The sequence below is a fragment of the Ammospiza nelsoni genome, chromosome 3 (assembly GCF_027579445.1).
Source record: "Ammospiza nelsoni isolate bAmmNel1 chromosome 3, bAmmNel1.pri, whole genome shotgun sequence".
NCBI lineage: Eukaryota > Metazoa > Chordata > Aves > Passeriformes > Passerellidae > Ammospiza > Ammospiza nelsoni.
Window position 1 is genome coordinate 111,655,141 of NC_080635.1, and position 20,323 is coordinate 111,675,463.

The following is a 20,323-nucleotide window of genomic DNA, read 5'->3' on the forward strand; positions in this document are numbered from 1 at the left end:
ATTAATCTTCACAACTTAATCATCTTCAAACTCCTGACTGGCCAAGGAATGTCTCTTGACCAGTTCTAATAGCAAAGCTGAGCTTGGGGGCTGTCAGGGTCAGTCCCAGTTGATACAGGTCAAAACTGTGCCAGCAACTGTGCAAAACACAGCAGAAACCACTGAGTTCCTGTGCCTGCACCTCGGGCCTGTAAAATGTACCAATATAGACCCTGAAACCAGTGACATTTATGTTCCTCAGACACCAGAATGCTTGTCAAAATTTCAGTCTGAATCAGGCCTGCTGCTTCTGACCCAGGCCCTGTGGTCTCCTAGATGTAATTCAGGAAAGCACTTGTCAAACCATTATTTCATCCTGTCCTTCTTGTACAGAACCAGCTCCTAAGTTGTGATAATTTAGAAGAGAAATTTAGCAGAGAAAAATTATCTTTTTTTTTTTTCCTTCTGAGCTGCACATAAGGAAGAATGGCCAGCAGGCCAAGGGAGGGGATTCTGCCCCTCTGCCCTGCTCAGGTGAGACCCCACCTGAAGAGCTGCCTCCAGCCCTGGAGTTCAGCATCAGGAGGACATGGAGCTGCTGGAGAGAGCCCAGAGGAGACCACAGAGATGCTCCAAGGGCTGGAGCCCCTCTGCTCTGGGGCCAGGCTGGAGAGCTGGGGGTGCTCACCTGGAGAGGAGAAGGATCCAGGGAGAGCTCAGAGCCCCTTCCAGGGCCTAAAGGGGCTCCAGGAGAGCTGGAGAGGGACTGGGGATAAAGGATGGGGGGACACGACACAGGCAATGGTTTCCCACTGGCAGAGGGCAGGGATGGATGGGATATTGGGAATGAATTCCTGGCTGTGAGGGTGGGGAGGCCCTGGCACAGGGTGCCCAGAGAAGCTGTGGCTGCCCCTGGATCCCTGGAAGTGTCACAGGCCAGGCTGGATGGGGCTTGGAGCAGCCTGGGATAGTGGAAAATGTCCCTGTCCATGACAGGGGATTGGAATTGAATGGTCTTTAATGTCCCTTCTAACCCAAACCATACCGTGGTTCCAATCATGAAAACTAGGCAAGAGTAAATGGCTCCTGATGGAATGAGCATGCAGGAGTGTAATCCTGGCAGAGGTGTGAATCCTGGCAGGGGTGTGAATTCTGGCCTGTGCTCCCTCCCTGACTTTGCTGACCAACCCATTGTCCATGTCTCCATCCCAACTCTTCCTTTCTTCACCTCTGTGGTGATGAAAACCTGCTGCAGTCTGTGGTGCTGTAGACTTTATTTAGTTGCCAAAAAGTTGTCTCCCAGTGCCCTTGGAGACAGCCTAAGAATGGCTTCCAGTGGCTTTCTTCAGCTCCGTGCTGTGCCCCACCTGCACATCCCACGTGGCTGTCCCAGACAACCTGTGGCTCCTTGGATGGTGCCAGGTGCTCACGTGCTGGCAAACAAAGCCAAACTTCTGTCTGGCCAGCTGAGCCTGTCCCAGGCCTGACTGACTGCATAAATGTGGGGTTTAACCCTGCAGTGGAATCCCATCCCTTATTTACTTTCTGCAGCTGTTCCCAGCCTGTTGTGCCAGAGCCTGGGAGCAGCAGTGGCTCTTCCTGCACAGCACGGGCCAGGATTGAGTTACAGGCACACACACACTGGCAAGGACACAGGAGAAGAAATAACCCAGACACAGGGCTAAGGTTTGGGAAAACTTACAGCCTGTCTGGGAGGTCAAGGCCACTGGTTTAACTCTGTTCTTTCCTCCCTCCTCTATTTGTGTAACCACACCCAGACCATGACAGAAGGTAAAAATTCTCGTTCTTCCCAAATTTTGTCCAGTTTGCAACATTCTAGTGCTGACAGAGCAGAGTATGAAGTGAATTTTGTAACTGGAAGCTTGCAGGAGGTGTTTCCTTGGCAGTAAGGTAGATGTTTCCATAGGGAATATTGAATTTAAGTTTCTGATGCTTCACTTGCTAATACCCCAACAAGCAAAGAAAAAGTATGAAGCAAGCACAAGAATCCAGAGGTTACTCAAATTAATATTCCCCCCAACACTCAGCAGTGAGATGACAAAAGAGAATAATAAAAGAAAAAACAAAAGAAAAAACAAAAGAAAAAAGAAAATAAATTAAAAGAAACGAGTGGAGAAGAGAAGAGAAGAGAAGAGAAGAGAAGAGAAGAGAAGAGAAGAGAAGAGAAGAGAAGAGAAGAGAAGAGAAGAGAAGAGAAGAGAAGAGAAGAGAAGAGAAGAGAAGAGAAAAAGGGAAGGGAAAAGGGAAGGGAAAGGGAAAGGAAAAGGAAAAGGAAAAGGAAAAGGAAAAGGAAAAGGAAAAGGAGAAGGAGAAGGAGAAGGAGAAGGAGAAGGAGAAGGAGAAGGAGAAGGAGAAGGAGAAGGAGAAGGAGAAGGAGAAGGAGAAGGAGAAGGAGAAGGAGAAGGAGAAGGAGAAGGAGAAGGAGAAGGAAAAGGAAAAGGAAAAGGAAAAGGAAAAGGAAAAGGAAAAGGAAAAGGAAAAGGAAAAGGAAAGGAAAACCTCCTCCTAATCAAAATGTTTTTCAGACAAAAATGTGTCAAGTCACTTGGACTGGATGATCTTAGAAGCCTTTTCTGACCTTAATGATCCAACAACTCTAAGTCCCTGGAAAACCACATGCTCATGGAAAGGGGCCTATGCACAGGGCAGGAAAAATGTTGCTTTTGTCCTGTTTGGAAGCTGCCCCACACCCTGCTGCTCGTGGTTTCTGGCAGCTGTCTCCTTGCTGAGGCTCCAGGTACAGCTGGAGGGCTCAGGGTGGCTCAGGAAAGTGATGCCTGACTGACAACTGGCAGGTGACTCCCCTTCAATGGACAAAGGAAGGGTCTTTCCTCCCTCCCACTTTGCCTTTCTTTCATTATTTAAAAAACTAAAAAGCAGAAAAAGAAAGAGAGGGAGAATACGAAAAGAGAAAGAAGCTGGAAGGAAAGCGTAGTACGAAGGTGCCACCATGCAGGGGGGGGTGGAATGAGACGATCTTTAAGGTCCCTCCCAACACAAAGCATTCCATGGTTCTGTGGAGAGTGGTGAGGTCTCCAAGGTGGTGCCATAAGTGCTGCAGCATCCTGCTGTCCCTGTGAGCAGAGGTCAGTCCCTGTGTCCCTGGTCTCACGTGTCCCATTCCCGTTGCAGGCTGGGAGCAGCGGAGCCGAGCACGTGCCGTGGTCCGGAGCTATGCTCTGCTCTGGCTGGTCAAACGGAACCAAGCCCGTCTTCCTCGGAGGTTTGGTCCCCTTCAACCAGCTATAGCAGTGTGGAAAACACCAAGCCAGCAAAGGTTTGCCTGCTCTGCCTCAGCTCAGCCCTACCAGCCCTTCCTGCCGGATGGATCTGCTGCTGCTCCGAGCGTCTCCAGAGGTGCACCAGGGGATGGGCATCTGGAAAGGTTTGGGATAGGTTTTTGGTTTCATAAGCATCACTACAAACAGGGGTACTCCAGCATTTCCTTTATCCCTGGAAATGTTCCAGGCCAAGTTGGATGGGGTTTGGAGTAGCCTGGTCTATTGGAAGGTGTCCCTGCCCACAGCAGGAGGGTTGGAATGGGATGAGCTTTAAGGTCCCTTCCAACCCAAACCATTCCATGATTACCAGAGGCTCAAAATACCACATACAAAGCTGTTGGCTCTGAAACAGTCAGCAGATTTCAAAATTAGCATGGATCTGCAGAGTCACAACCATCTTTATTCTCTTTCCCTATCAAACCTGCATCCACACCCTACCTTTTGCTTGGACTGACAGTCCAAGTAATCCATTAAAATAATCATAAAGAACATTGGTAAAATATTCTTGAAAATCCTCTGTGTCTAAGTGTCTTTTTTACTTATTTAATGCAAGAAGAACCTATAATAAATAACCATTATCTGCACAGCAAAGGTTTGTGACATCAGTTATCCCATATCCACTCAACCACAACACGCACCAGATCACACATCTCCATGAGAGGTATCTTCTTAATCTTCCCACCCACACCACACTGCAGCTACTGAAGAAAAACAGCCAAGCAACTTGAAAATGGCTTTGCTGACCTGTTCTCTGAGCCAGGGAATGAATTCTGGTCTAACTTCAGACATGCAGCTCAGCTGGTTGTTCCCCATCTTCACCCCATCAAAAAAAATTCAAAGCAGTTAATAAATAAATGAACAAATATGTACCAAAATAAGTTCTTTATATGCATCATCCATTAAACCATTATTTTTTGCTGGTTGGATAGGGAGGAAAGAGAATGGATGCAGCAAGATGAGGAGTAGCATCACTCTGTTCCAAAGCATTTTGGATCTCTGTTAAGGTCAGGAAATCCACATCATCCCAAATGCAATGGAGCACAACTTCATTTTTTTTCAGCAATGTCATTTGGAAAACCCAGACACACAAAAGGCTCATGAGTCTAGAAGGTTTAGTAAATTCAGGTCAAAAGACAAAGTGTTCCAAGGGTGCTGAGGCCCTGGCACAGGGTGCCCAGAGAAGCTGTGGCTGCCCCTGGGTCCCTGGGAGTGTCCAAGGCCAGGCTGGATGGGACTTGGAGCAGCCTGGGATAGTGGAAGATGTCCCTGCCCAAGGCAGGGGGTTGGAATGAGATGGGCTTTAAAGTCCCTTCCAATCCAAACCAGTCAATTATTCTATTCCCTTTCACTCCAGATACACAATTAATTCATCCTGGGCAAGGACTCTGTGGTCCCTGACAGTCCATGCATCTTAACCACTGAGATCCCCCATTTCAGTCCTAGATCCCTAGGGGTTCCTAAGCATTTGGTGTCAACCGATCTCAGTTTTACCTGGGAATGAGTCAAAGAGGGATTTTTAACACCTCATATCTCACTGCATGTCCTCTCCACACAAGCTGGGTTTGCTCAGCAAAGGACACCTGCGAGCACAGTACTGAGCTGTGGATCCCCAGAGCCTCCCAACAGTGGACAGAGAAAGCCCCAAATAAAAAGAAAACCCTGAAGAACCAGGATATAAGTGGAAATAGTCCCACAATTTGAAAAGTAAAAGAGATTTCAGCCAACTATCTTGCCAAGTACCCCAGAGACATCTTGTCAAAAACATGAGTGGGGGAAAAAGTACCTGTGTCTATTTGCTCAATAACATGAGGAAAATAAAATATGCAAGACAAGACAGAAATTAAAATTTAGCTTCTTTACATGATGCTCCCTCTTTATGAGCATCCTTTACATTAGGGTAGTTTGGCAAAGGAAATCCTCCCCATCCTCTGTTCCTCCTGCCTTTCAGCACTCATTAAACCCAGATATTCTAGCCAGATATTGCTTAAACTGCCATAAATGAGGAACAATAGAAAACACCAACAACTATTAAAAGGAAAGGTCTTCTTAATACTCAAAGCTCAAAATTGTGTTTGATGATGATATGGAATTAACCACCTTGCATCAAGAAGGACCAAAAATCCAGTTTCTTGCCTTGTTAAATTATGCTGTAAAAACAACAAAAAATGTTTTGTTTTCTGGTGAATTTATGAACCATTTTGTCCCACCAAAAATGTTTTGGAAAGCAAGAAATAGCACAGAGTGTTGAAATTACCACGGTTCAGCTTTCTCTGCCATGCCATGAGCACAGCAGGACAATCTCACTCCTTCCTCTGCCAAGCTCTGTAAGACAAGAGCATCCCTAGGATTTAGTCCTGGCACTAGGAGGAATTCCTAGCAGGAATTAAGGGGAGGGTAGACAGCAGCACTTTCATATGTCACACTCAGTGATTGTCATGTTATTCATTTCCCTTCATCACTGATAACATGATTTTTTACACTGATTAATTGAAAAAAAAACACATTCTTTCTTTGAATTTTATCAGCCAAACAACTATGAGATAACCAGGTTCAAAAATTACTAAATTCAGGAAAAAAATAATTCTTAGAAATTACCAATGTTCCCACATCTTCAGAAGTACAAAAATTGATCTAATTTCTGTCTACTTGAGACCTAAAGTCCAAACCCCTTTGGAAACAGCCTTCAGCAGTTCTGCATTGAGCAAAGCCCCTGCTCACTGTAAATAAAATAAGGGTGCAAATCAAATTCACCTGCAGAATATGTGAATTAAAGTGCAATTTTATTGGGCATTAATTGTCAGTTTTCAGGAAGCACTGCATTCATCCCAGAAGCCAGCTTTCCCCATATGAAATAAACATATATATGCCTGTATATTTACATTGAAACAATTCAAAATAGAAGACTTCTGTAAACTTGACATAATCCACTTCATTATTCCAGTCTTTCAAAAACAGACACTGACCACACAAAATCCTTTGGGCATCATTATCAAGGAGGATCTCTGGTGATTACTGAGCACCCTAAGAGCAACACTGTTCTCTCCTCTTTCTTTATAATTATTTCCTGAGAGGACCAAGACCCACCTCTTGACCCATTACCATTTATCTGCTCTTCTACCAGCTATATCCAACTCTCTCAGGGTGTGAGACCATTTAATCCAGTTTAAAACCTCATCTATTCTCCCCTGAAGGAGCAAAGGTCTCCTGCAAACATGCAGAAAACCTCTGCCAATCTTCCCTTTGCTTCAAAGGAAGAAAATAGGACAGATAAGCAATCACCCTAATTAACATTCTGATTAGCATTCACCCCATCACCTGATTAACTCTGCCTGATGCAACTTTATATGGTAAAGCCTTGCTTGAATCCTTTGCAAAACCAGCTTCAGGCTGGGATGATGAGACATTTGGGTACTTTGCCTTCTGTGTGTCTTACAAAAGCTGCTTATCAGCCATCAGATGTTGTGCACCACAGAAGCCCTGTGATATCAGGCATCTCTTTCGCTGCTGCTGTGCCCAGGGCACCACCTGGGCAGGCGGCAGAGCTGAGTCTCTGAAGGGATGGCAGGAAGGTTTCTACAGGCTTTGGAAGCCTTGGGTGCAGGCAGCAGCAAGAGGATTTCTCTGTGGTGGAAGTGTAGGCACATTTCAGTTTAGCAGTTCAGTCTTCACAGAAAAAAAAAAAAAAAAAAAAAATATATATATATACACATATATATATATTTGTACAGGAAAACGTGAAAAAAGAGAGAGGAAATTCAGCTACCATAATGGAAGAGCTTTTAGCAATTTCTTAACTGATTAAAGGGAAAACAGTTTGCTTGTAGTTGCACATGTCAGTCTTGTATATTTATACTACCTCCCACTGCTCAGAACAGAGTGGCTTTCACAGGTAATGTGAAGAGCAATCAGAATATCAACCTCTCATCAGCTGTAACTTTTATTTTCTATCCTCCAGAAGTTTATTGCTCTGACCCCATTTGTCTTGTTCCCACTAATCACAGTCACAGTCTGGTTTGAGTTGGAGAAGATCTTTAAAGATCATCCAGTTCCACCCCCTGCCATGGACAGGGACACCTTCCACTTATCCCAGGCTGCTCCAAGCCCCATCCAACCTGGCTTTGGACACTTCCAGGGATCCAGGGACAGCAACAGCTTCTATGGGCACACCAGGACCTCACAACCCTCACAGAGAACAATTTCTTCTTCATATCCCATCTAAACCTGCCCTCTGCCAGTTTAAAATCATTTACCCTTTTCCCATCACTATCTGCTGTCTGTTTTCTAAAAGACCCCCTAAGCCCTCAAAGGCCACAGTCATTCAGAATTGTACATTGGGTGAAACAAAAGACCACAATTCCTTTTCTAGCCCAGCTGGGCTCAGCACAGCCAGTGCAGCCAGAAGAAAAAGAGTCAGGGATGATCCATTCTGCCTGGCACACACCTATTCACTTTGCCTTTGTATCCATCAGCACAGAAGGATCAGGTCTGGTTTTAGGCATTTTAGAGGTTAAAATGGGACACAGGGTTTTTGTCACCCACCCATGGTCCCCCTCCCATCTTCACAAGGTCACATCTCTGAGGAGGAAACCTTCAGCAGTGCTTATTCTCTGAAATCCCTCCCTGGGACAGATCTGGAAACTTCATTGGACTGTGGTCAGAACTTGCATATGATTGGAAAAGTGGTGAATTTCCATTACTTATTTAAAAAATGAAAAAACACCAAACAAGTCAGATTGAACCACAGTGAGGGGAAAGGGCTCAAAAATCAGGATCCTACAGGTGCTTTTACAACTCTCACCAAAACTGCTCTGAGTCACTTATTCTGTAAAAATTTGGATTCTGACACATTCTTGCACACAAAATGTTGTGGCCAGGAGTGAGTGCTCTGCAAGAAAAAACAGAAAAATAGGAACTTCCCTTCTTAAAAAGAAATGGTTCTGGAAACATTCAAGGTTGGGTGGGGCTGTGAACAATTTGATGCTGTGGAAGATGCTGCTCTTTGCAGGGTGTTGGACGTGACATTTAAAGGTTCTTTCCCACCCAAACTCCTCTGTGATTCTATGATTTTTTTGATTCCACAATGAATGACCAAGATTTTCAGATTTTACCTGGGAGCAGGAAAATAGCTATGAGAATAGAACTCACAATAGAAATGAGTTTATTTCTGCAGGCTGCCCTATCAGACCTGCCTGGCAACTCTGAGTTTAAGCTCTGAGAGATACAGGGAGATACTGGGGAGAAAACAAGTTTTCTGAATTCAGTTTGGTTAGAAAGTGGTGAGTGATGGAACACAAAGTAAGGGTTGGATTTTGGGCAAATAGAACTGACTTCTCAATGCTCCACAAATGTCCCTTTCTTAAAATGTCACTTTGCAGCTCATTTTCTTAAAGTTGGCTTCCCACCTACTGAGAATCCATTAGATATTAGTCATGCAAAGGACATTTCAGCCACTGGCAGCAAGCACAGTTGATGTGAGACTGTGATCTCCATTAGATCCATTAGATTAGATTAGATGGAAAATTTAGGCATGAAGTAAGAGATGATAATTTCTATTGCAGTGCAGGGGCTGGAAAGGACAAATACAGGTATTAAATAGAGGAAAAACATGACTTGAGCTCTTCTGCTGTGTCTCCTGTGTAAGAATCAAGGGGTGGGAGATTGGTGCAGTGACTTCATAGAATCCTGGAATGGTTTGGGTTAGAGGGGACCTTTAGAGATCATCCAGTTCCACCCCCCTGCAAAGGGCAGGGACAAATTCCACTATCCCAGGTTGCTCCAAGCCCTGTCCAGCCTGGCCTTGGACACTCCCAGGGATCCAGGGGCAGCCACAGCTTCTCTGGGCACCTTGTGCCAGGGCCTCCCCACCCTCATAGCCAAGAATTCCTTCCCAATATCCCATCCATCCCTGCCCTCTGGCAGTGGGAGCCATTCCTCCATGTCCTGTCCCTCCATCCCTTGTCCCCAGTCCCTCTCCAGCTCTCCTGGAGCCCCTTTAGAATCTGGAAGGAGCTCTGAGGTCTCTCCAGAACCTTCTCTTCTCCAGACTTGTAGTAGAAAACTCTTTATCCACTCTATAACTCCCCCTTCCCAGCTGGACAAGGGAGAGAAAATAAGATGGAAAACAACTCCTGGGTTGAGATAAGACAGTTTACAGTAACAGAAGTAAATGTTTGTACACCAGCAAAGAGAAAATACGATAATTTTATTCTCTACTTCTCATCAGTGAGTGATGTCTGGCCACTTCTTTGGAAGCAGGGCCTTAGCACACAGAGCAGTTGCTCTGGAAGGCAAATATTGTAAATAACAAATGCACCCCCTTCTTCCTTTTCTTAGCTTTTATCTGAGCTGCCATCCTATGGTGTGGAATATCCCTTTGGATAACTTGGGGCAGCTGTCCTAGTTGTGTCCCCTTCCAGCATCTTTCTCAAATTCTGAGTTTCTCACAGACCACCACTGAACTCAGGCTTAGTCTAACCCTAGAAATTACCCCCACAATGCAGAGTGGGTCATGCAATACTTGTATGTATTGCATTGTATTACCTGTACGAAGGGTGAGTGCTGCTGTATTTATAGGGATTTATAACATGTGCTCAAAAGGAAGAAAATACATTCTCTCCAGGAAGAAAAAAATAAGTAAATGTGTTCCTACTTGTAAATAAAAAGCAATCTTATTTTACAAAAGTATCATAAACTTAACTGATGGTAATTTAAAAAGTGTGTAAGGTTTTCTTTTAATTTACATCAAGTTCAGTCAGGACTCCAGAGCTCCAGAACTTGGATGGTTGGTGTGGCTGCCCCTGGATCCCTGGAAGTGTCCAAGGCCAGGCTGGACAGGGCTGGGAGCAGCCTGGGATAGGGGAAGGTGTCCCTGCCCATGGCAAGGGATAAACACCAAAAGAAACTGATTTACCCATGAGCTTTCCCATCTGTTCTTGCCACCCGAAAGCATCCCAAGGTCAGATTTATACCTGTGTCCTTCTCTGCTCCCAAAGGACTCACCTGGACAGCTCAGCTACCCAGGGTTTAGATGTTGCTGCTCTCAGGGCTGTTTTTTGGGGTGCTCTGTATTTCCTTGGTAAACGGCAGGGTTTGTGAGGCTGGCACAAACAGCTGGACTGGATGATACTGGTGTTAAATGGGTGTCTTCCAGCTCAGGGTATTCTGTGATTCTATGAATAAGGAGCAAAACAGCCAAGGACTGCTGGGAGAAAGGTCAGAGGAGTGATCTGGGATCCTGAATTCATAGAAACACCAGGTTGGAAGAGACCTTCAAGATCTTTGAGTCCAACCCAGCCCCAACACCTCAACTAAACCATAGCACCAAGTGCCACATCCAGGCTTTTTTAAACACATCCAGGGATGGTGACTCCACCACCTCCCTGGGCAGCCCATTCCAGAACTTTATCATTACTTCAGTAAAAAACTTTTTCCTAATATCCAGCTTATATTTCCCTTGGTGCAGCTTGAGACCGTGTCCTCTGGTTCTGTCAGTGCTGCCTGGAGAGAGAGACCAACCCTACCTGACTACAGCCACCTTTCAGGGAGTTGTAGAGAGTGATAAGGTCACCCCTGAGTCTCCTTTTCTCCAGGCTAAACACCCCCAGCTCCCTCAGTCATTCCTCATAGGGTTTGTGTTCCAAGATGAAGATGAAAAGAAACAGCCAACCAAAGTTTGGGACTGGTAAGGGTCTCTTTCATCACTGAGATGACAGAGTTTGTCTGAATGAAAATCAGTGCCTCTATTTCAGCATGAAATCTGAATGCAGAGTGGAAAAGTCCCAGGGCTGTAAAAGCAAAAGCTGTCTCTAGAAATGTATTTGTAGGGAGTTCACCAAAGATGGGGATGGGTACTGATATAACAGGATGGTAACAGGATGATCCTTAAGGTCTCTTCCAACCCAAACCCTTGGGTGACCCCTCCTTCCCCCTCCCAGAAGGAAGAAAGCATGCATGGAAGGTGAGGAGGGCTCCTATTAGATTAATGAATGAATTGATTAATTAATTAATTAATTTTTAATTTAATGAATCTTGTACAACTTCACTGATGCTGAGGAGGAGATGCCACAGGGTGAGTCCCTGGGTTTGGTGACACCTGGCTCCTCCTGAGGGTGCTGCTGGGTCTGCAGAGCCACTCTGTGATTCTGAGATAGTCTTTGAGGGAACAAAGTGTCGTCAAATGCCAACACACTCAGATTTGGGTGCCTGAGGAATCTCAGCCAGGTAAAGTACTTACATTGAGAGTACTTAAATAAAGTACTCTCAAGAAAGCTTTCACCAGAGCCAAGAGAAGGGATAGGTTTCATTTCAAAAGTCTTTTGATAACCTTTTTTGTTGTTGTTGTTGTTGTTGTTTCAGGAAGCCTTTTTTAGTGCCCCAGTTTCCTGATCTCTAGCTAAGAGAAAGCTACGTGTCAGAATAAGACAAATCCTTTGGGGTAACTTCTAATCTCATGGGGAAAATATTTTTCTTTTTTTTCTTTTTTTTTTTTTTCACTTCAGAGCATTAAGAATTACAAAATAATTATTTGGAGCTTGGAAAAATCTTGAAATCAGAAATTTCAAGAGGTACATTTTCTCCTCAGACCTTCGCATTTTGCCTATGACAACTTCCAACAAATGCGTTCATGCTCCGATACAAACCATGGAAATTTTTTTTTTTTTGCCATTGTAATGTTGGGGTGCCACAGCCATGTTCAAATGCTAAACTATTCACCTTTCAGCTGCTTAGGTAACCCAAACCACTGACGCATTTAAGGTAGACAATTTAGGGTCAGGCTGGTTGAACCTGACCTTCCGTTGCCTTGTCAGCTTTCAAAAACGTATTTTGCTTCTAAAATTGGCAATTTAACTGACCCACTTTGAAGGGATATTTCAGTAAATTGCAATAGAGAAAACCCCTTCTGAGGGGACCATTTCCTTTAACCTGCACATCTCTAACTTGAAGAGGGAAACTGAAATATACATTTTATTTCTGAAACATCAGCATCTTTAAAACAGGCGGATGTAGGTCACGGGTATCCCAGAACCCGCAAACTAAATTCTACCCTTATTTGCATCCTCCTTTGGATGGCACATGGTGAGTAAAATTTGGACTTAGATATAAATATTAAGCAACTATTAAAAAAATCTGTACCTTCTCCACATCATTTTTATTGAAAAACCCACTAAAATTATACCTGGGAAATGTTCTGACCAGCAGCTCAAGGATGTTACACTGAGAGTCACTTCGTGGGGCACATCTGAGGTTCTTGAAACCCACTGTCAGAGCAAAATGATGAGAGTGTTTCCAGAAAACAGAAATATCAGAGAATAAACTTGATGTTATAGAATCCTAGAATCATAGAATGGTTTGGGTTGGAAAGGACCTTCAATATAATCCCGTTCCACTCCCTGCCATGGGCAGGGACACCTTCCACTATCCCAGGTTTTCCTAGCCCTGTCCAGCCTGGCTTTGGATGCTCCCAGGGATCCAGGGGCAGCCACAGCTCCTCTGGGTTACCTGTGTCTTGTGTCATTTTGCATCTCTCAGCCTTCACAAAGTTTCCCTGGAACCCGCCCTGTCCTATCCCTAACTTAGGAACTGGAAGTTTAACTACATCCACCACATTTCCCAAACTCCTTTCCTTAGGAATAAAACACTGCCTCATAGCACGAGAGAAGGAAAATGAAAGCAAAATGAAAAGGTGGCAAGCTCAAAACAAAGTTCACTCTTTTTTTTTTTTCCTGTGTGGAGAGTGACTGACTTTTGGGAACTCACTATCACCAAGCACTCCGATCAACACTGAGGTATCACACCTGAGGTTTAATCATTAACAAAAGTAGTTCAGTTCAGAGAAGAGCTGAGCTTGAGCAGGGACATTGCTCCTCAGACATCAAGAAAAATTACAGCCCATGAGTAGAATATGGGAGCAATTTGATGGTGGCCAGCTGTCCAACCTCTGCCAAATTCAGGGTGAAAAGACATCAGACTGACCAAGGAGTGAACAGATCCAAATCTCTGCCAGTGACTTTTGGGTTTGATACCTAGGGCATCCCAATTTAAAATCAAACACTTTGCACTTACAAACTTGCAACATTTGTGGTTTTGTCACTATTTGAGTGACATGGCTGAAGGAATGACATCATCTACAGATCTAAGATATATCCTGTATTCCACCTGTGTTAATGGAACTTATATACATACACTTCTTAATTTAGGTTATGGTCAGAAACCACACCTCAGGTTGGGGGAAAAAAACACCTACTCCAAATTATTTAGCACAGCCCAGAAACCCTTATAAAAGGTCCAGCAGCAGATGTGCCCAGACACCTTCAGCTCAGCAGAGCCCAGGACAAGGATCAGAAGCAATAAGAGAAGGAAGGAAGATGGCTCCAACTTTTTGCGCTTCTCTGGTAAGAACTTGAATTCTGAGTTTATTTTCCCCCAGCTTGACAGAGATATATTTAAACCATAATAGATGGAATAGGGATCTGCACCCACCTTTAAAATGCTTGTTTAAATCATTAATAATTAAAAAACTAAAATGTGAGAATGCTCATGGGGCAGCAATGAGACTGCACATCAGTGACATGGAGCTCCCACAGCATTTTCTGAGGCAAGATATACATTGAAAACTCAACCTTAGAGTGTCTTTCTTTTTGTTACACCCTTTCTGCTATCTTCTGTGTTATATTATTTTCTATAATTTAACATTACAACCAGATTACAGCAACTGAGTGTAAATATAACTGTCAGCACTCTGAGAATCAGTTAATGAGATGAAAAGTGGATGTGACATAAGGCACATTTCTCCATAATTACTCCAACCTGCAGAAGGGGCTTTAGCTACCAGTTAGGCTGACTGTGCAGGAATTTCACACCTGTCTTGTGTCCTAAATGTACCAATTCTCTCCAGCTCAGACCCCTGCTCCTCGTGCTGCTGGCCGTGCTGTCAGCCGGCAGTCCTGCCCAGGGGAAGGTGATCAAGCCTGGGCTCAAGCCAGAGAATCTCTTCAAGAAACCATCTGCTGGATGCCTGACCCCAAAAGACTCAAAATTCCCCCAAACTGTGAGAGTCAACCTCAGCATCAGCAGCACGAACCAGGACACCAGCACCAGTCCAGATATCAGCAGCCGCTCTCTGGCTCCGTGGGATTACAGGTATGATCCCTGTCCCTATGGCCTGGAAAAACACTGGATGCCCTGGCCAAGAAAAATACTTTAATCTCTATTGTCAGTGCTTCACAGTTGAGAGATTTTTGGAAATATGAGGGTATCCATGGCTGTATAATCCTCTTTGAAATAGAACCAGCACAGAAAGCAGCACAAAAAAAACCACATGGGATACACAATATACAGAAGGCAAAGCAAACAACTTTCATAATTTAATAATTAATTTGTACACTGGGGCAAGCTTTATCTTCTAAAGCGTTTTTATATAAAATATCATTTAAAAACACCTCAGATGGTTAAAAATGCAGCAAATTCAACAGTGGTGTAACACCAACGTTTCACATCTTGGGGAGGAACTGAAGGATTTGATGGGGGTGAGTTGGAGTAACTTGTAACTTGTTAGTTGGAGTAACACTTTGGAAAGCTCAAATAATTTCTGATAAGTCTTTTGAAGTCAGTGCCAGCTCGAAGAGAGTCCTTTGCAAAGGCAGTTGCATGCAGGGATACATTTAAAACTATCCAATATCTAGTTACTCGCATTTTATTTCGGAAAAACCTGCAGTCATGGAGAATTTTGGAGAACCTGCTGTCCCCCTTTAGGCAATACCCCCCAGGATGCACAGGTTCCCGAGCAGGGAGCCCAGAGTCATCGAGACTAGTCTGCCTTTGGGTTCAAACACTCCCTTTGCTGCCACCCCCCCCAGGATCGACGAGGACCACGACCGCTTCCCGCGGCTGATCGCGGACGCCGAGTGCCGCCACCGCCGCTGCGTCACTCCCGAGGGGGAGCTGGACCATGGCCTCAACTCCGTGCCCATCACGCAGGAGATCCTGGTCCTGCGCAGGGAGCAGAGGGGCTGCCAGCACTCCTACAGGCTGGAGAAGAAAAAAATCACCGTGGGCTGCACCTGTGTCACCCCCTTGGTGCAGCACCAGGCCTGAAGGGAGCTGGAGGTGAAGAGCAAGGAGCCACGGGGAGCTTCTTGCATGGAAGGGGCCTGATCCAGCGTCCAAAAAGCTGAATCAAGCCATAAAATTTGTTAAGGATACATCAGAATATATTGAAAATTAGGCATCTTGGGCAAAAAATAATGTTTTCCCCCAAAATCTTGAACTCCATAAATTCAGAATCCAGACTTGTCGCTGTCGAGGCGGTCATGACGCAAAGCAGAGACCACAAGCAGTCTCAGCTGGCAACTCTTTATTATTGAACATGGCTGACTTTTATACACTTTCTAACTGTTTATGCTTCTTCTACTCTAACTATTGACTACAATAAGTCAACATAATACTATTAGTGAAAAGTTATAGTGACTTCAACTAACTTTCTGAAAATACTTCATCTAGCTGCAAAGTTCTCTTATCTTTCTTCTCTCAATCTCCTTAGTTACAGCCTTAGAAAAAACTCCTTATCAACTTCTTCTTACTTCTCAGCTTCTTCTTGCTCCTTTAGCTAACAAGCCTGCTGTTAGCCCCTTCTACGCAGACTCCTTCATGTGTCAGGTTGAAAAGTAATGGGAACTCTCCCCATTTTTAGTTTAGACTTTTAAATGTCTATTTATGTAAGTCTATTTATGCTGGTGGAAAACACGTCTATTTATGTAACTCTATTTATGCTGGTGGAAAACATGGTAATAATGTATTATCCTAATATATATTTTCTTAAATTATTAAGGTAATTTTTATTTATCTTTATGTAATAAAACGAAATCAATGAAAATCTCTTTGGTATTCTCCTTTCTTTCTAAAGAAGTATTCCTGATAAAGAAGGAAGGATTTCTTCCTGAGTGCAAGAAAGCACTCTATCACGACCATAAAAGAGATTTATATGATGTTATATCCTCCAATTCTCTTGATAACATCTACCTCTGCAGCAGTAGAATGTAAAGCCCATGAGGAAAAAAAAATTAGGGAAAACACCATTTCACCAATAGAGAAGCTAAGATACCTGGAGGAAAATTATTTATAAAGTGGCATCAAAGAGATTTACATTAAAGACTGGCAAGCAAAAAAAAAGAAATTTCTGCTGGGTAATTACCCAGTAATCTACCTAATTATCCAGCTGGAAAAGGATTTGTAAAGATGAGTTCAACACAACACTTTGAATGCTTCTTTGGGGGGAAAGAAACTCCCTCCCCTAAAACAGCGAGTGCATTTCCCCTGCTGAGCTTTAATTTCACCCCAAAATCACCTGAATCTCAGCCCAGCCCATTTTCCATGGAGCAGAGACACCACCTGAGTACACTGGGAGAAGCTCATGAGAGTCAGGTGGGTGACTGAAGCAATTAACCACATCTGGCAGATTGCAATCATGATTTTTCTCTGTGTTCATGTCTGTCCAACATGTTTTCAGCACTTCAAAAGTGGAGCACCCTGACACAGCACTTGAGCCGCGGTCGGATGGCGCTTGCATGGGTGGGTGTCTGGCACAGCAGGCGGGTTTATTTAAGGCACACTTGGGTTAAAAGTGCCCCAGTGAACATGTTCTGTGGTTCAGAGGGCAAGGCTGGCTGGTGAAGATGTGGATGTTTTGTTTCCTGCTGTCTCTGGGAGGTGTGGCCCTGCTGAGGCACCAGCAAATGCAACAGAAAATAAAGAACTTGTAGAGGCACAGAGCTCAGGGCTGAGAGTCTCCAACCAGAGGGAAGCTCCTCTCAGGTGAAAGCATCTTCGCCCGATCCAGCTGTGATCATCCCAACTTTTGCTGCTGGGAATTACTCTCTCCAGCTGTTCCAGTGAGCCCAAACCCTCCCTAACCTTCTCCAGGTGGGTCAGCCCCTGTAAAGCAATCCCACAGCACAGCCACACCATTCCCTGACCTGGCAGATAAACAATGGGCCCAGGAAACATTGATTAACTCAGGCTGACCACAGTATCTGCAATCACAGCAATGAACTCCTGTCCTCACCTTCAGTTACCTTCAAATATTGATATAACTTTGCCTAAACGTAGGAATCTAGGAGTGTGTGTGATCCTAACTTAGCTAGTTTCTGACCTTATCTCCAGTTATTCTTCCTTAAGCTCTCCTGCAGGTCCTGAAGTTTATTTAACCCAGCTGACAGTCCCACAAGTATTAAGCAAGAATGGCCTTCAAAAAAAAAAAACCAAAAAGCCTAAAACAAAAAGCATCAAGGAACACTCATCCTTCAAAGTTTTCAAAGATTGATATAAATATTAGTCCAGGAAGATGGAAACAGAGCTGATTCCTTGTCGTTTAGATAACCTCTTAATGTCCTATCACTCCTAGAAGGAGTTTTGTCAAATGATCTGCAATTAGCCCAAGTAACTTCCAACAGTTAAAATCACAGAAAGTCCAATCCTTTCTTCCCTGGAAGTCATGTGCCACTAGCTGGAGTTGGCACATGTGTAGTGGGGACTGGAAAATGCTGAGCAAGCTATGCTGAGGTGGAAAACCTCAAACCAGGTCAGAAAGAGCTGACACAGCTGGAGCATGGAAAAGCCAGCAGCTTTTTGCTGACAAACTTCACAGATCAGTGTCATCATCATGGAGTGGTTTGGGCTGGAAGGACCTTAAAGGTCATTTAGTTCCAACCCCCCTGCCATGGGCAGGGACACCTTTCACTACCCCAGGTTGCTCCAAGCCCCATCCAACCTGGCCTTAGAGGAGATGCACTCCCTTGCAAAAATCCAGCATGGTTTTTGTTAAACCATTTACCAACACAGCTAAATCTGAGCCTTAGGACAGAACCACTTTTATTTATTTGGACAACTTTGTGCTCACACTTACAGGCTGATTGGGTGTTCTACATGCTCCTGCAGAAGCATGTAATAGGTTTATTAATAAACTGGATATATAGGGCCAAAGGACTGCTTTCTTTCCTACTGCAAGGAACTCCTGGCACCATGAGCCAAGAGATTTTCCTTCCTGATTTCCTTCCTTGCTGTGTTCAGTTAGAAAGGTGCAGAATAATCCCAAACCATTGCATCCTGACTAAGGTGACCTCATCAGTGTACTTATCCTTCTACAATCAAAAATGACACAATGAGACACCAAAGGAAGTAGAGCTCCTTTTTCACCCATGCACAGCTCTCTTATCAGTTTGAGGTTCAACAGGTAAAGATTGTTCCTCCTTGTTTTCAAGAGTTTCAGCGCAAATTTCTGCTAATTTGATGCTCTTAAGTGATATTGTCATTGGAGGGAGCGGGGCGGAATTGCTGCAAAACCCTCTCCAACATAAAAGTTTCCTCCAGCACTGCTCCCCATCTCAGTTTCATGTCAGTTTGCAAAACCTGAGCAGCAGTGTCTTGGCAATCTGTGAGTAAAACACAGCAGAAAGGGAAGTTTGAAATTGGATTTTTTGCAGATAATCACGCTCATCATTGCCACCTATCAAAGCAATCTGGATGGAAACCAGATTCTTCTGAAAGGGGCTGCAAATTCAGCTGTAATGAGGGCCAAGAACACAAGTTTCAGAAGTCTGAAATAAAAAGCAACCCTGAAAAATCACAGGGTCAAGTTAGAGAGGAGATAAACCATCTTTATTCATTTACCATAACTGGAAATCTTGATCATGATACAAATATACTGTGCTTACTAAGAATGTAGATAAACAGAAACATGATGGTTTGTACTGATTTTACTCACTCATAGAAAGCTGTGCCCAGAAAACAGCATTTTGTCAGTCTATGAGCCCCAAAGTGCGTCAAACATATTTTTAATATTTTGTTGAAGTCAGAAAAAAGGTAGAAAAGCTGAGCCACTTTTCTGAAGGAAGAATAAACAATTACACCAAAAGCAACAAGAGATTTCTCTGAAGAGCTGAGGACCTGAACCTGCTGCCCCTCTCTAGCCCTGGAAGTATGGGGAATAATTAGAAAATATTAAAAATGGTTTTTATCCTAGAATATCCTGAGTTGGAAGGGACACAGAAGGATCATTGAAGTCCAGCTCCTGGAACTCCTCTTTTTGAGCAGCAAAGGCAGAAAGTGTAGTTTGTGTCTGGTGCTGAGCCTGGCTGGCATCTCCTCAGCTCCTGACAGCCAGCACCAGCCCATCCCATCCCCACCAACAGCTCTGGCTCTGCTGAGTGGTGCCAGACAATCACAGACATTTTAAGCAGGTTTGGGATGTTTTTGTCACTGCCTTGCAACAGCGCTGTAGGAAATGCAGAATCAGCCCACTCATTCTTCTCGAGCACAAGGTTAAAAATAATATCAAAGCAGGAAAAGGGAGAAGGAGATGGAAACAAAAGGAGATTGTGGTATTATAGAATGGTTTGGGTTGGAAAAGACATTAAAGATCATTTCATTCCATCTTCCTGCCATGGGCAGGGACACCTTCCACTATCCCAGGTTGCTCCAAGCCCATCCAAACTGGCCTGCACACTTCCAGGGATGGAACAGCCACAGATTCTCTCTGCCACTGCCTCACCACCCTCACAGAGAAGGTCAAAGAAAGTCTCCTGTTTTGGAGGTGATGGTGGCACAGGAGCCACCGGGTTTCTGGTCTGGTCTCTTGGGCCATCTCCAGAACTTGCAGCTGATACAGAAACTCATCCTACCATCTGTACCCATCATGCTGGCACCAACCCACAGATCCCCACAGGACTGACCAGAAAGTTGCTCTTCCAGAGAATTTCTGAACTGATCAGAAAATTGCTCATCACCCTAAAATTTTGCCTGTAATGTCAAACTCCCAATAAACCATGTCAGCTTTCCAGCCATTAACCCTCTGCCTTATCAAACAGATAATTCTTGTTTTTTTTCCAACCTTTTTCACTTGCAACCTTTGCATTCTTTACATATTTAATTTTGTAACACTTTTCAAAGCAGCGATTCTTATGGAAAAGTTTGCCATGATGTCCAGTCCCTTTGAACACTCCCAGGAGCACCTGCCTGTGGTCAGGAGTCCAAAAGGGCCTGAGATACTT

General features: G+C 44.2%; 1 protein-coding gene across 1 annotated transcript; it reads left to right on the forward strand.

Moving 5' to 3' along the window:
• Positions 1-1,760: 1,760 nt before the first annotated feature.
• On the forward strand, positions 1,761-15,374 carry LOC132070705 (interleukin-17A-like). Its single transcript, XM_059467691.1, has 4 exons — positions 1,761-1,770; positions 3,133-3,223; positions 14,181-14,420; positions 15,137-15,374. Exons 1-4 carry the CDS (start codon positions 1,761-1,763, stop codon positions 15,372-15,374), a joined length of 579 nt encoding a protein of 192 aa, XP_059323674.1.
• The last annotated feature ends 4,949 nt before the right edge of the window (positions 15,375-20,323 follow it).

Excerpts from the sequence above, each read along its gene's own strand:
- LOC132070705 (XM_059467691.1), top strand. Across the intron at positions 3,224-14,180 it reads CAAGCCCGTCTTCCTCGGAG|ACCCCTGCTCCTCGTGCTGC; the intron begins GTTTGGTCCCCT and ends TCTCCAGCTCAG. Across the intron at positions 14,421-15,136 it reads CTGGCTCCGTGGGATTACAG|GATCGACGAGGACCACGACC; the intron begins GTATGATCCCTG and ends CACCCCCCCCAG.